Source organism: Ranitomeya variabilis, chromosome 5 (assembly GCF_051348905.1).
Source record: "Ranitomeya variabilis isolate aRanVar5 chromosome 5, aRanVar5.hap1, whole genome shotgun sequence".
In the NCBI taxonomy this organism is placed as follows: domain Eukaryota; kingdom Metazoa; phylum Chordata; class Amphibia; order Anura; family Dendrobatidae; genus Ranitomeya; species Ranitomeya variabilis.
Genome location: NC_135236.1, coordinates 489,258,455 through 489,273,023, shown reverse-complemented (window position 1 = coordinate 489,273,023; position 14,569 = coordinate 489,258,455). Strand labels below are relative to the sequence as shown.

Genomic DNA, 14,569 nt, shown 5'->3' with positions numbered 1-14,569 from the left:
TTACTGTGAAACACTGCTGTGGTGCATGGAAAACAAACTGAAAACCGACAGGGGACTAGGATAGCATGACTGACAGGTCTTTCACTATGTAAGAGGAGAGACTTGTCAATCTACGGGATCAGGACGGAGAGAAACCATTGGGGCTCGGCCACTTACAACTAGTCATTTGGCCAGTTTTTACACGCAATGTTTCCTTCATAAAGGCAAAGTTCACACGTTCATTATTTTACCTCAGTATTTTACCTCAGTATGTGTAAGCCAAACCAGGAGTGGGACATTCAGAGGAAGAGTATAATAGAAACACGTCACCACTTCTGTATTATCACCCACTGCTGGTTTTGGCTTACAAATACTGAGGTAAGAAACTCACCAAATACTGAATGTGTGACCATGGTCTAAGGGTATGTTCATACATTGCGCCTTTTGATATGTACCAGCAAAGTTACCGGTAATTAGATTTTTAAAATCTCATGCACACATAGGCAGATTATGAGGGCAATCTAGCCCTCATTATAATGTTTTGTGCGCCGCCAATGTGGTGCACAAATACCAGCAGGGAGGTTTCCTGGCGCTATGCTGCAGACGATGTAGAATGGCAGCACAGCTCCAATGGAGGTCCCGTCACCTCTGCCGTGTCAGTGCGATGACACCATCAGCTGGAGCCGGCGCAATGACGTCATCACGCTAGCATGTACACGCTGGCCAGACCAGAAGCGAAGTCTCGGGGACCACAGCAGAGCGCCAGGCCAACGGGAGCTCACACAGTATACATACAAACACATTTATTATATATAAAAAAATAAATAAATAAATAAATATATATATATATATATACACACACACATACATACACGTGTTGAAGGACGCGAAGAAAAATCGATTTTGTATCTGGGAGACACCAGATCTCTGACCAATTCGTCGTGGACGACAGAAAGCCAGACCTGACGAAACAGAAGTAGGCGGCTGCCTACCGGATAACGCCAGGAGTCATTGGGCGGAAAATCTCCAAGACCTAGATCCTGTAGATCTAGACCGTTTGGGTCGAATTTTCCATTGCATGTTCAGCCTATAGGAGGCCTGGGGTCCTCTGTCCCTGCGTGGTGAGCGCCCTGATCTAGAAAAAGTAGTAGTAGTAGTGGACCAGCCCGGATTGGCGCGAAAGGATCGGAAACGGATTTGTTGTTGATGCAGAGAAGGACACTTAAGCCTCTGCTTGGGAAGAAATTTGCTCTTTCCTCCCGTAGCATTGGAGATAACCTGAACCAGCTTTTTTCCAAATAAACAGCCACTCTGGTAAGGAAGGGATGGCAGAGACTTTTTTTTTACGCAGAATCCGCTTTCCATTTTCTGAGCCATAATGTCCTTCTGATCGTGATGGCATTTGACGCTGACAGAGCAGCACAGCTAGCCGCATTCAAAGATGCGTGTACCAGGTAATCTCCTGCCTGAGAAATCTGGCTGGCCAGATACACTGCCTCAGGAGGAAGATTACTGCTCTGAATGGAATTAGCCAAGGTCTCTAACCAGGAGACCATTGCTTTAGCTACTCATGCTGCCTATCTGGACAGTCCGTGGGGTTTTTAAATGAATGATACATCCGGCAGGGATAGAAGGGTTTTGGATGCCAGGCGGGACACTGGCGGGTCTACTACAGGAGATTCAGCCCAATCTTTCCTTAGATCAACTGAAAAAAGGATACTTCGCCTCAAGAGGTCTTTGTCCTGTGAAGTGTTTATCTGATCGCTCCCTGTGCCGATTATCTATAGCCCAAAACTTCGGGTAAATGGCGAATGCTCTTTGAGGGCGTTTAGTCCTCTTGAAGGACACAGCATGATCCGGCACGGAGCCCGAGTCTTCGTCAACCTTCAGAGTCTGGTTGACAGTCTCAATCAGTGAATCCACCGTTTCCTGAAAATCTAGCGAATCCAGATCCAAGGAGATGTCCGAGATTCATACTCAGAATCATGTTTGCTACAAACCTCTGGAGAGGGAGAGTGAGAAATAGAGCTCATGGACGCCAAGGCACACGATTGCTCGGATGACGTACTACGGATCCGTTTTCTAGACGTCTGTACGTTTCTAGAGTGCTTGCAGCCCCTGCTGGCCGACGACTTCCGTGTAGGGGAGGATCAATCTACGTCAGTCATGCAAAGGTCGTGATCCACAGAAGGAACACAGAAGGATTCTATAGCTTTGGCCAGAGAAGCTATGGATTGCGACAGTGACGAAACCCACTCAGGGGGACTAAGTACACTGGGCTCGGTGGCAGCGAGGGGCTCCTGAGTGTATTTGGGTTCACAGGTTTTGCAGAGAGTCGAACTCCGAGCTTTAGGAAACGCAGATTGGCAGGAGTTACATGAAGTGAGAAAGACTAATAGTCTTATGAGACTTTTTAGGGGCCTTAGGCTGGGACATGATGTACCCCTCTGTGTGCCCATTTAATAGGGATTCCTACAGAGTATGGGTTACAGCAGAGGTGTGGGAGCGTGATAGTGCAGCGCTCCCTTACCCAGATCCTGTGTCCCCTGTCTCTTCTTTGCAGTGCGGCACTTCTGATGTGGTTAGTGCTGTCCTGAGTGCTGATGCCTCTGGATCCTTGTGCCAGGAAGCCGCTTCCGGATGTCCAGTGTGTGTCCGGAGGCGGCAGAGGAAGGAGAAAGATGGCTGCCATAATCTGCATAGGCGGAATAGTGAGCGGGGCCGCCGGAGCGTGTCATAGTGCATGCGGAGTCTCTGGCTGCCAGGATAGGACCCCAATGCCAGCACCGCCCTGGACCGCCTGCTCAGAGCCCTCCAGCCCCGGCACTTACCCTGAGAAGCTGCCGGGTGGCAGGTAACACAGCTGTATGCAACCAACAAAATGTATAGAACAAAGCGGCAACACTCACCGGTCCAAGTGTGGTCTGAATCCTTTTATTGAAACATGTAAAACAACGCCGTCCTCTTCACGGCTCGGGGTGGTAAAACAGAGGAGGAGGTGAGCAGGATGTGACGACCCGTGGAAGCGCTACCGTAAGCGCGAAACGGCCGTCGTCACATCCTGCTCACCTCCTCCTCTGTTTTACCACCCCGAGCCGTGAAGAGGACGGCGTTGTTTTACATGTTTCAATAAAAGGATTCAGACCACACCTGGACCGGTGAGTGTTGCCGCTTTGTTCTATACATTTTGTTGGTTGCACATCTTGTTCATACGAGCACCTCTACCTGGACATCAGGCTCCTGTTTGACATGCCTTGGACGGACCGCAGCTTATCTCAGGTCGTGGGACAGCTGTGCGGCTTTGCTTTTTTCTATTAAGGACAACGCAGCTGTATGCAGCAGGTCGGGATACAGTAGGTCCTCCTGCTGTCGCTGCTGGTTTTGGACGGTGCAGGGATAAAGGGGAACCCTCAATCCACCATCCTTTTCATAGGGAGGTGGAGAGGGACCGTCCGCCTCCTTGCATCATCCGCTTTAACAGTGGTGATGAAGTGGGGGCTGCACGGACGCCAAAAAAGTGCCTCTGTACATCCAAAGGGTTCAATCCCCCAGGATGGACAGGGCTGGATGTCCAGCATTAGGCCTGGATGCAGAAGAGGGTACATGGAGGCGACACTCCATGTGCTCGTCTGTTGATGGTGCAGGGAGATCGGTGCCCTTTAAGAGACCTGTCGCCCCTAAAAATAAGCCCAGACATGGCGTCCCATGTCGTAGGAGGAGGAGGTACATGGAGGCGACACTCCACGTTCCAGCCTGTTGTTGGTTTGGGGAGATCGGAACTTTGATAGGATCCGTCGCCCCTTCATCCAAAGAAAAAAGTAAAAATCAAAATTGAAAAGTTAAAATAAAAAAGGATTTTTGGTCTGAAGACCAGACCCGTGTGCCTCCTACGGACACTAAGCATGAACTGATTCTCTAAGAGCCAGCAGGAGGGTGTATACTGCAGAGGAGGAGCTAACTTTCTTTGTATTCACTTAGTGTCGCCTCCTAGTGGAAGCAGCATACACCCACGGTCCTGTGTCCCCCAATGAGGTGAAGGAGAAATATTTTTTCTCTAGTGATGTTAAAGGATAATCCTGATGATACTTTTGAACTTGAGAATATTAATGAACTTGACAATCTTATTTCAGAAGCAGAATGCTTGAATAGCGCTCAAAGGTTTGGAAAGTGAAAATATAGATAATTTAATTGATAAAATGGTAACATTTAAGACATCAATTCACACTTGTTATCCATTAAAATCATGTGTGCTAGCACTAGACACCTTGCAAACTATAAATTGAGAAAGAACTTAGGAAGCTACATACGAAATCCGAAACATCTCGCTGTCACATATGAGTGCTATCCAATCCACTCAAAGATAATAACATTATATAAAAAAGTGATAACACTGGATGTAATTGTGGACAATAGCATATACTGTAGGCAGGTTTACAGCATTTTAGATATAATGAAACGTACAGATGCATTAGAAATAACTGTACAGGGAATATATTATAACTTCAGCCAAATTAATGGAGGACAAGATGAACATTGAGGTATTTGCTTAAAACCCCCCAAAAAACAGCAGAATATTTAATGCCAATCTTTCTAAAATTCGAAAGGAAGTTTTTCCTCCGCTCCCCACATCCAGTAATACTTGGAATTGGATTTCTTATTGAATGCCTAAGTGCTTGGGTTGATGATCACCTGTCACCTTTAGTTCATGGAACCCTTGGTTTTCGGAAAGACACCAGAGCCTTTTTGAAGAATATGGCTGGTGTGTGGTGGTGCGCAGAATACAATTTTCTCACCTGTGATATAGTGGATTTGTAGTCTAGCATCCCACACATTCTGGCCATAAAAGCATTGGAACATCATTTCAATAAATACAGCAAATATGACGACAACATCATAATAGACGCTGAATTTTTGTGAACAATTTTTTTTTCTGTTCAACAATGAATTTGAAATGCAAATAAAAGGCGCGCTGATGGGCTCACGGTTCTCATCATCCCTCGCCATATCAGATCATCAATATCATCAATATCATCAGATAACAATACAATGGATGATATTATGATTGTATACATCTCAGGCTTCCCACGTAATGAAAATTCCGTGGCTCGAGACTTTTTACCTTATCGGCTTCATTTGCATATGTTCTATGATGCGTAAATTGTAATCACTTTCATTACTGTTATGTTACATAATCACAACTCAAAAAAATACCAGCATACTTCACATATTCCTTCAGGAGGGGACGAGGTCAGGCTTACGGCTTGGCAAGGGTCCTCTAATGGGTGTACCGATTTTTGCTACGGAATATACAATAACAGCACTATAGTCACGGAGCATTTCTTACCTGAAGCAGGCCGTATTTAGTTTCCACATCATACAATTTATGATCTTTAATATCCGCAGGGAGCGGAGATGGGAGATTGTCCCAGCTTCCAAGAACATTGGCTAAGCTGGCAAAGACAGGCTCCGTACAAAAGGCAAGACAATCCCTGTAGGAAGAAACAGGAAAATAAAAAATGTTACACCCCCTGTAAAAGTCAATTATGTAATATTTCTAAGGTTATGTTCACACATTATATTTTTGCTGAGTTTTTTTTTACCTGCACGCAAAACCTGCTGTCTTGGCAGTAAAGAAGAGGCTTACAAAAAATGAGATTTCTTAAATCTCATAGACTTTGCTGGTACTGTAAAATGCTAATTAAAATTTGCATTAAAAAAAACGCAACGTGTGAACATAGCCTAAGGCTGTGTGCACACATTGCCGATTTGCTAGCAAAACCTGATGCAATCCTGATGCCAGCAAAGTGAATGAGAAACCCGACGTATCGTGCACACATTGAGTATTTGTGACTTGCAGATATGGTGCAGAAAATAATCTGCAGCATGTCAGTTCTCTGTGCATTTTTGCCTGGTGAAATGCACTTTGTGAGTTTTTCACCATTGACCTCATTCAAATCAGTCAAGAAACGCACCAAAAACGTGGCAGCAAAAACGCTCGTTTTTCCTGCCAAGAAATGGTGCAGGTACTTTACTCAACGTGTGCACATAGCCTATGAGGCACATTGATGAGCAGCCATAAGGACAAATAAAATTTATTTTATTAATAAATTCCTTTTTACCTGGTGGTCTTTCATCCAACCAATGCATCGCAATAAGCTTTCTCGCAGCATAAAACAATCTTGCAATCATCAACCTTCCACATTCATCCGTACCAATATCATCCATACGACCCAGAAGGCAGGTCAGCGGGTTACGCACCACATTTACGCCTGTCAACTCTTGAATCAAGTTAAGCACCTTCACCCAAAAGGGTTGGAGGCGAGCACACGATCACATCATATGTATCAAATCTGCATCCTCCTCACCGAACCTTGGGCCTTCCGAGTCACCTCTCAGTCCTACCTTCCTCATCCATGCCGGGGTCCTGTACACCCTATACACCAGGTATAACTCTGACACCCTCTTAGCCTCACTCAGGGAAGCCCTGGGGATGTATTGTAGCATGGACTCCCACTGGGACTCAGACAAAGGACCCACGTCCGCCACCCATTTTTCCCTTATCCCCAAATTTCCAAATATGACGAGATCGCTAAAAAAATAATGCAATACCGATATTTTGTGTGTTTTATTTTCATGCTGTTTATTGTAAGGTAAAACTTTTAGATGACAATATAATTTTTTCCATTCAGTATAAACATTGTATAGGTTTTTTTGATTATTATTTCAGAAGTAAAAAAAAAAAAAAAATTCAGATCTCTCTAGAATAATTTTTTTGTCGCCATTTTCTGAGATGCAGCATGTTTTTGGTTTTCCAAAGATTGAGCTGTCATGACTTGTCGTTTGCTTGGCTAGCTGTTTTCACATACATCATTTTTGAGTATACATCATTTTTACTGCATTTTTTGTGAGAGGTGCATCAACGGAAAAACAGCAATAATGGTATTTCATTTATTTCCACTCTCTCTGGTGTTTACTGTACAATTTAACTCACAGATTTATATTTTGAAAGATCAGATCTTTCAACATTCATGGACACACTGATGGTTAAAACAGACTCAATGAGCATGCTCAAAAGGACCTGGAGAATCATAATTCCAAGTCAGTTTTAGCATTTAGAGAAAATGGCAAAAATACAAAAACACACAACTGTGGAACTGCACTTTTTTTGCAATTTCACCGCACTTGGATTTTTTCCCCGTGTTCCAGTACATTATATGGTAAAACCAATCGCGTCATCCAAATGTATAACTCGTCCCGCAAAAAAAAAAAAAAAAAAAGCCCTCACATGGCTATATTGAAAAAAATAAAAAAATGTATGGCTCTGGGAAAAGGGGAGCAAAAAACCAAAACACAAAAACCCAAGGTGGTAAAGGGGTTAAACATGAACGTGTGAATGAGGTCTTAAATTCATTCTGTACAATATGAGCCCACAATGGTCTGCCTTACCTAGACTCTTCAAGTGGATGCTGTACAGTCAGTAACCGTGGATGTCGGAGCCTTGTTAACTGTTGGACGCCCCGCTTCAGAGAATCTATAATTTGATCCTTCTCATACTTTTGATACTTGTCAATTAACTTTTTGTCAAACACAAAAACTGCAACTTCCTAATAAAAAAAATAAATAAAATAATAAAATGTGTGTAAATGATCCAGCATGAAAACATTGCTCTAAGAGAACTTTATTTTGAATTACATTAACACGTTAATGGGCTGGAACACAGTTTGGATGACTTAAAGGGAACCTGTCACCCCCAAAATGGAAGATGAGCTAAGCCCACCAGCATCAGAGGCTTATCTACAGCATTCTGTTCACAATCCTCTTGCAATAGGACAAGCTGGATGGCAAAACAAGTGGTAGTAATATCCCAAAAGTAAAAGGAATGAAAAAATAACTTTTAACCATGTCAAAGGAGTTGAAAAGAAAAGTCTTGAGTGAGAAACGAAGGCCTCAATTCGGGCTTTACTAGCAGAGGGACACAGTGAGTGTCATGTTGCCTCCAGCCTTAAAATTTCTAAGACGGCAGTCGATTACAATAAGGTCAAGCAGCAGACATTGGGGACAACAAAGCTACAGACCGGCAGAGGGCGAAAGCGACTCTCCACTGACTGGGATGACCATCATCTTATTCGAATGTCACTGAGCAACCGCAGGATGACATCAAGTGACCTACAAAATGAATGGCAAATGGCAGCTGGGGTGAAGTGCACTGCAAGAACAGTTCGTAACAGGCTCCTAGAGGCAGGACTCAAGTCATGTAAAAGATAGAAAAAGCCTTTCAATCAATGAGAAGCAAAAGGAGAGCCAGGCTGAAGTTTGCCCAAGACCATAAGGATTGGACCATAGAGGACTGGAGTAAGGTAACCTTCTCTGATGAGTCTAATTTTCAGCTTTGCCCAACACCCGGTCGTCTAATGGTTAGAGTGAGACCTGGAGAGGCGTACAAGCCACAGTGTCTTGCACCCACTGTGAAATTTGGTGGAGGATTGGTGATGATCTGGGGATGCTTCAGCAAGGCCGGGATTGGGCAGGTTGTTCTTTGCGAAGGACGTATGAATCAAGCCGCAAACAAGGTTATCCTTGAAAAACAGTTATTCCTTCTGCTCAAGCAATGTTCCCCAACTCTGAGGACTGTTTTTTCCAGCAGGACAATGCCCCATGCCACACAGCTAGGTCAATCAATGTGTGGATGAAGGACCACCACATCAAGACCCTGTAATGGGCAGCCCAATCTCCAGACCTGAACCCCACTAAAAACCTCTGAAATGTAATCAAGAGGAAGAAGGATAGTCACAAGCCATCAAACAAAGAAGATCTGCTTACATTTTTGCACCAGGATTGGCATAAGGTCACCCAGAAGCAGTGTGAAAGACTGGTGGAAAGCATGCAAAGACGCAAGCGGTGATTAAAAATCATGGTTATTCCACAAAATATTGATTTCTGAACTCTTCCTGAGTTAAAACATTAGTATTATTGTTTCTACATGAATAAGAACTTGTTTTCTTTGCATTATTTGAGGTCTGGAAGTACTGTTTCTATTTTATTATTTTATCGATTTCTCATTCGCTGCATATTCAAAATTTTTAGCTTTAAATTTCGGAGACATGTTGTAAGTAGTATATAGAATAAAACAATGTGCATTTTACTCAAAAATATACCTATAAAGAGAAAAATAAGAGAAACTGAAAATTTTGCAGTGGTCTCTTAATTTTTGGCAGAGCTGTATACATTAGCTCGTAGTAAAATCTGCTTCTTATAAAGGGCCAGCAGCAATGTAAACGTGGATGACAACTGCACTAATCCCAGGGAAGTGACATAGTGCTGATCTAGTAAGGTAGAGTGTTTGTGTAGTGAAGTAAGAGCAAACAGCACAGAGACAAGAGGAACACTGTACTGTATACCTGCCGAAATGAACAGGATTACTGTCAGAAACATAAGAATCTCAGAAAAAGGACTACTGTGCCATCGTAACATGATAAAATAAAGATGCAGGTTAAAGCACATTAATAGATTATGTGGAAAGAAAGAAAATTGCAGCACTCACCGTGAATTCTTCATCTCTTTTATTCAATAAAACGAACCTTTGTAGGTTGTGGCATTATAAAAGGCTTTAGGCGTTACGAGGGGAGCGGGGTTGTGCAGGAACGAGACGGACGACGGCCGTTTCACGCTGTTGCGCTTCTACGGGTCCATGTGTGTTGTGCTTGTGATGTCATATCCTTTTATAGGATTGAGACATCTTACTTTCTACTTCTAAGTGCAAAAATACAGTGATGCATTAAAAACAACAATAAACTCGGACTGCACAATAAAGATAAACAATCACTAGATGAAAACCGACATGTCAATTTTTTCATTGAGACCCCAGGGGCCCTGCGCATTGGTTTTTAAAATCCACCTGGCTTCTCTTTGCAGGAGTAATCTACTGCGATCGCCTCCCTGTTTTGGGAAGGTAACCATTTCTAGCCCCGCAAATTTCAATACATTAGGGTTACCACCATGACCTTCGTGTATGTGTTTGACTAAGCGAACTCTCCCTTTTCCCGTAAGGATAGAATTATAGTGCTCTCGAAACCGCACCATAAGGGGTCTTATGGTTTTCCCTATATAAAAACGATTGCAGGGGCAGAATATAACATAAACGATAAATTTACTCTTGCAAGTTATAAAATCCTTCACAATATGATGGTGTGTGCCTATTTTTAACAAACTATCTGTCATATGAAAAGCGCACATACTGCAATTTCCGCATTTGTGATTGCCGGGTGGAGCAGATTTCTCAATCCAATTTAAGTTGCGATTTTCTATGCGATTTTTCACCACTAGATCTCCTATATTTTTTGATCGTTTATACGAAAATAATGGGGACGCTGCTGTAAAATCTGGATCCTTTTGGAGGATGTGCCAGTTTTTTCGGATCGCTGCATGAATTAAGCTATCTACAGGAGTATGCTTAAAAATAAAGGGAAATCTCTGATTTTTATTATGGTTTTCTAACCCCTTATTTTTATAGTTTTTCCTTTTGTTACCCTTTTTTAGAAGATCTACTTGAGATAAACTAGACACTCGTGCCTCAGCTTGTTGAAGCAGAGGCTCCGGGTAACCTCTTTCCCTAAAGCGCGCCTTTAAATCCTGAATCTGTTCTTTGCAGATCTCATTATTATTATTGATTTTCCTTAATCTAACCATTTGACTGAATGGAATACTGCGCTTTGTGTGATCTGGGTGGGCGCTATTATAGTCAGGGCCGCCATCAGGGCATGACAGCCATGACTGGCGTATGGGGCCCGGTGAGCAGAGGGGGCCCGCATCGGGCCCCGTCTAATCTGCTCACCGGGCCCCCCCCTGCCGGCGCTGCGGGCCCCCCCCCTGCCGGCGCTGCGGGACACTATTGACGTGCGGGCCCGTGCCCGCACGTCAATAGTTAACAGCCGCCGGCCGCCGCCAGCCAGTCGGAGGCTGGCAGCTGACTTCAGCGGCCGCAGTGCGCAGTCGCACTTCGCCGGCGTCTGACGTCATTGTCAGCCGCCGGCGAGTGCGTCCTTCACCTGCGGCTGCGTGGAGGAAGTGAGGTTCCCCGCCGCAGGAGCATGGCAAGGTAAGAACTCGGCTTTTTTTTTTTTCAGAGCGGCGATCCCAGGGGAGTGGGGCCCGGGGCAGAACGCTGGACATGCTGGGGCAGAAAGCTGGACACGGGCAGTATGCTGGACACAGGGGCAGAGATGCTGGACACAGGGGGCAGAGATGCTGGACACAGGGGGCAGAGATGCTGGACACAGGGGGCAGAGATGCTGGACACAGGGGGCAGAGATGCTGGACACAGTGGCAGAGATGCTGGACACAGGGGGCAGAGATGCTGGACACAGTGGCAGAGATGCTGGACACAGGGGGCAGAGATGCTGGACACAGGGGCAGAGATGCTGGACACAGGGGGCAGAGATGCTGGACACAGGGGGCAGAGATGCTGGACAGGGGGCAGAGATGCTGGACACAGTGGCAGAGATGCTGGACACGGGGCAGAGATGCTGGACACAGGGGGCAGAGATGCTGGACACAGGGGGCAGAGATGCTGGACACAGGGGGCAGAGATGCTGGACACAAGGGGCAGAGATGCTGGACACAGGGGGCAGTATGCTGGACAAGGGGGCAGAATGCTGGACACAGGGGGCAGAATGCTGGACACAGGGGGCAGAATGCTGGACACAGGGGGCAGAATGCTGGACAAAGGGGCAGTATGCTGGACAAAGGGGCAGAGATGCTGGACAAAGGGGCAGAATGCTGGACAAAGGGGGAAGAGATGCTGTACACGGGGCAGAGATGCTGGACACAGGGGCAGAGATGCTGGACACAGGGGCAGAGATGCTGGACACGGGCAGTATGCTGGATAAAGGGGCAGTATGCTGGACACAGGGGCAGAGATGCTGGAAACAGGGGCAGTATGCTGGACAAAGGGGCAGAGATGCTGGACACGGGGCAGAATGCTGGACAAAGGGGCAGAGATGCTGGAAACAGGGGCAGTATGCTGGACACAGGGGGCAGAGATGCTGGACACAGGGGCAGTATGCTGGACACAGGGGCAGTATGCTGGACACAGGGGCAGTATGCTGGACACAGGGGCAGAGATGCTGGACAAAGGGGCAGAGATGCTGGACACAGGGGTAGTATGCTGGACACAGGGGCAGAGATGCTGGACACGGGCAGTATGCTGGACACGGGGGCAGAGATGCTGGACACGGGCAGTATGCTGGACAAAGGGGCAGTATGCTGGACAAAGGGGCAGTATGCTGGACAAAGGGGCAGAGATGCTGGACATGGGGCAGAATGCTGGACACACTGGGGGCAGAGATGCTGGACACAGGGGGCATTATGCTGGACACAGGGGCAGAGATGCTGGACACAGGGGCAGAGATGCTGGACACAGGGGCAGAGATGCTGGACACAGGGGGCAGAGATCCTGGACACGGGGCAGTATGCTGGACACAGGGGGCAGAGATGCTGGACACAGGGGCAGTATGCTGGACACAGGGGCAGTATGCTGGACACAGGGGCTGAGATGCTGGACACGGGCTGAGATGCTGGACACAGGGGCTGAGATGCTGGACACAGGGGCTATGAATGATGCTGGACACAGGGGCTATGAATGATGCTGGACACAGGGGCTATGATGCTGGACACAGGGGCAGAATGGAGATATGGGGTATGATGAAAGACATGGGGGCATGACTGGAGACACTGGGGGCAGAATTGGAGACAGGTTGTGCAGGATGGATACGATGGAGACAGATGGGGCAGGATGGGGAGATCATATGGTGCAGAAAGGATACTCATGAGGGCAGGATGGGAGAACATATGGCTGACGCCAGGAATGAGACACACGGGGGCCAGGATGGCGAATATTATTACCATAGGGGCTAATTAAGGGATATTATTACTGCAGTGATGTATTTATTTTTTGAGGACAGTGTTTGAAATGAGGGGGCGGTCCTGTTACTGTGTAGAGTGACACTATGTCGCCTCTTTTTCTTTATGCGGTGTAATGTAGAAGTTGGGAAAAATTAAGTAATGTGTTCTACAAGCGGAGCTCGAGATAACTGTGTTATTTCCTGCAGAAACGAGTCCTGGCTGGAAGACATGATGGCGGTCTGTGCTGGATGAAAGATGAAGGACTTCACATAGAGACGTCACTGGTGAGTCAGTGTTACCTATACACTGACACTATACACTGTATACTATATACAGAGCTCCTGTGTATAATTTCACTAGTGATCACTGTATTATCTGTACACAGACACTGCATACTAAGTAGAGATCTCCTGTGTATAATGGCACTTATGGTGATAGTGTGGTGCTTTTTTTTTATTACTGATCAGAATTGTAGTATTCAGTCACTATGTGGTGGTAATATGTGGTCTGGACATGGTGTTGCGGTATTTGTCCCTTGTATGTGATATTATTCGATCACTGTGGTGGTAATATGTCATCTGGTCATGGTGTAGCGGTATTTGTTCTTTGTATGTGATATTATTCGATCACTGTGGTGGTAATATGTCATCTTGTCATGGTGTAGCGGTATTTGTTCTTTTTATGTGATATTATTGGTCATTTTAAAAATTGAAAAATAAATAAAAATATACCTAAATTGTTTTGCATATTTTAACAAATATTTAATAGGTTACAGCAGAGTAGTGCCCGGCCAAAAGAGTCTACCGTGTTATGGTGGCGGCTTACAAAAGCTGCCGGCTATATGTGTGATCTGGTGATGGGAACTGTTAGGGTATGTGTCCACGTTAAGTAAACGCTGCGTGTTTGACGCTGCGTGGGTGGGGCCACAGCGTCAAACACGCAGCGTCCAGATGTTCCAGCATAGTGAAGGGGATTTTAGGAAATCTCGTCTCCACTATGCGTGGTAACACGCACCCGTCGGCCCTGCGACTCCGGACATGCGGTGCTTCTTTTAAGATCGCAGCATGTCCGTGTTCCTTGCGGCAGCTGCGACGCCGCAAGCTATAACACAGGGCCCTATGTGTGGGGTGCGATGATCCCAGATGTGTGCAATGAACACATCCGGCATCATCGCGTCACAGTAGGGGGCGGGGCTTAGCGCCGAGCGGGTTTGCCGCTCTGACGAAACCGCTGGCCATCCTGAAGGTGGACACGTACCCTCAATGTGTGATTGGTGAGAAGTGGAGTTTTTCCAAGAGAGAGCGGTGGGACTGTGGACAGTTCGAGGGGTGGAGCATGGAGGCGGGGCTGGGGTGGAGCCTGGGTGGAGTCTCAAGGGGGCCCCGAAAATTTTGCCAGTATGGGGCCCCGAAATTTCTAGTGGCAGCCCTGATTATAGTGCAGCACACTGTTTGTTGCCGTACTTTTTCTGTGGACACTTGTTATTAATACGCCTTCCTGGATCTCTAATTTGACGTCTAAGAAATCTATTTCATTACCTCCAAAGATGGATGTAAATTTCATGTTATCCTCATTTTCATTTAGATAATTTACAAAGCTATTAAAGACCTCTTCGCCCCCGTCCCAAATAATAAAGATGTCGTCCGCAAACCGCAAAAAAAGCCGTATGTGTTCCACCCAGATCACACAA

The 14,569-nt window shown here is 46.0% G+C and overlaps 2 protein-coding genes across 5 annotated transcripts in view; one reads left to right on the top strand and one right to left on the bottom strand.

Moving 5' to 3' along the window:
- Positions 1–14,569, top strand: part of DEPDC4 (DEP domain containing 4) — a 77,737-nt gene that overhangs the window by 3,056 nt on the left and 60,112 nt on the right. The window lies entirely within an intron of this gene.
- Positions 1–14,569, bottom strand: part of SCYL2 (SCY1 like pseudokinase 2) — a 57,325-nt gene that overhangs the window by 35,404 nt on the left and 7,352 nt on the right. For all 4 annotated transcript variants that reach the window (XM_077265575.1, XM_077265572.1, XM_077265573.1 and 1 more), the window contains exons 3-4: positions 7,426–7,583; positions 5,324–5,468 (exon numbers count right to left, since the gene is read on the bottom strand). In XM_077265575.1, coding sequence (XP_077121690.1) covers positions 5,324–5,468; positions 7,426–7,583 — 303 coding nt within the window. The remainder of the gene's footprint in view (positions 1–5,323; positions 5,469–7,425; positions 7,584–14,569) is intronic.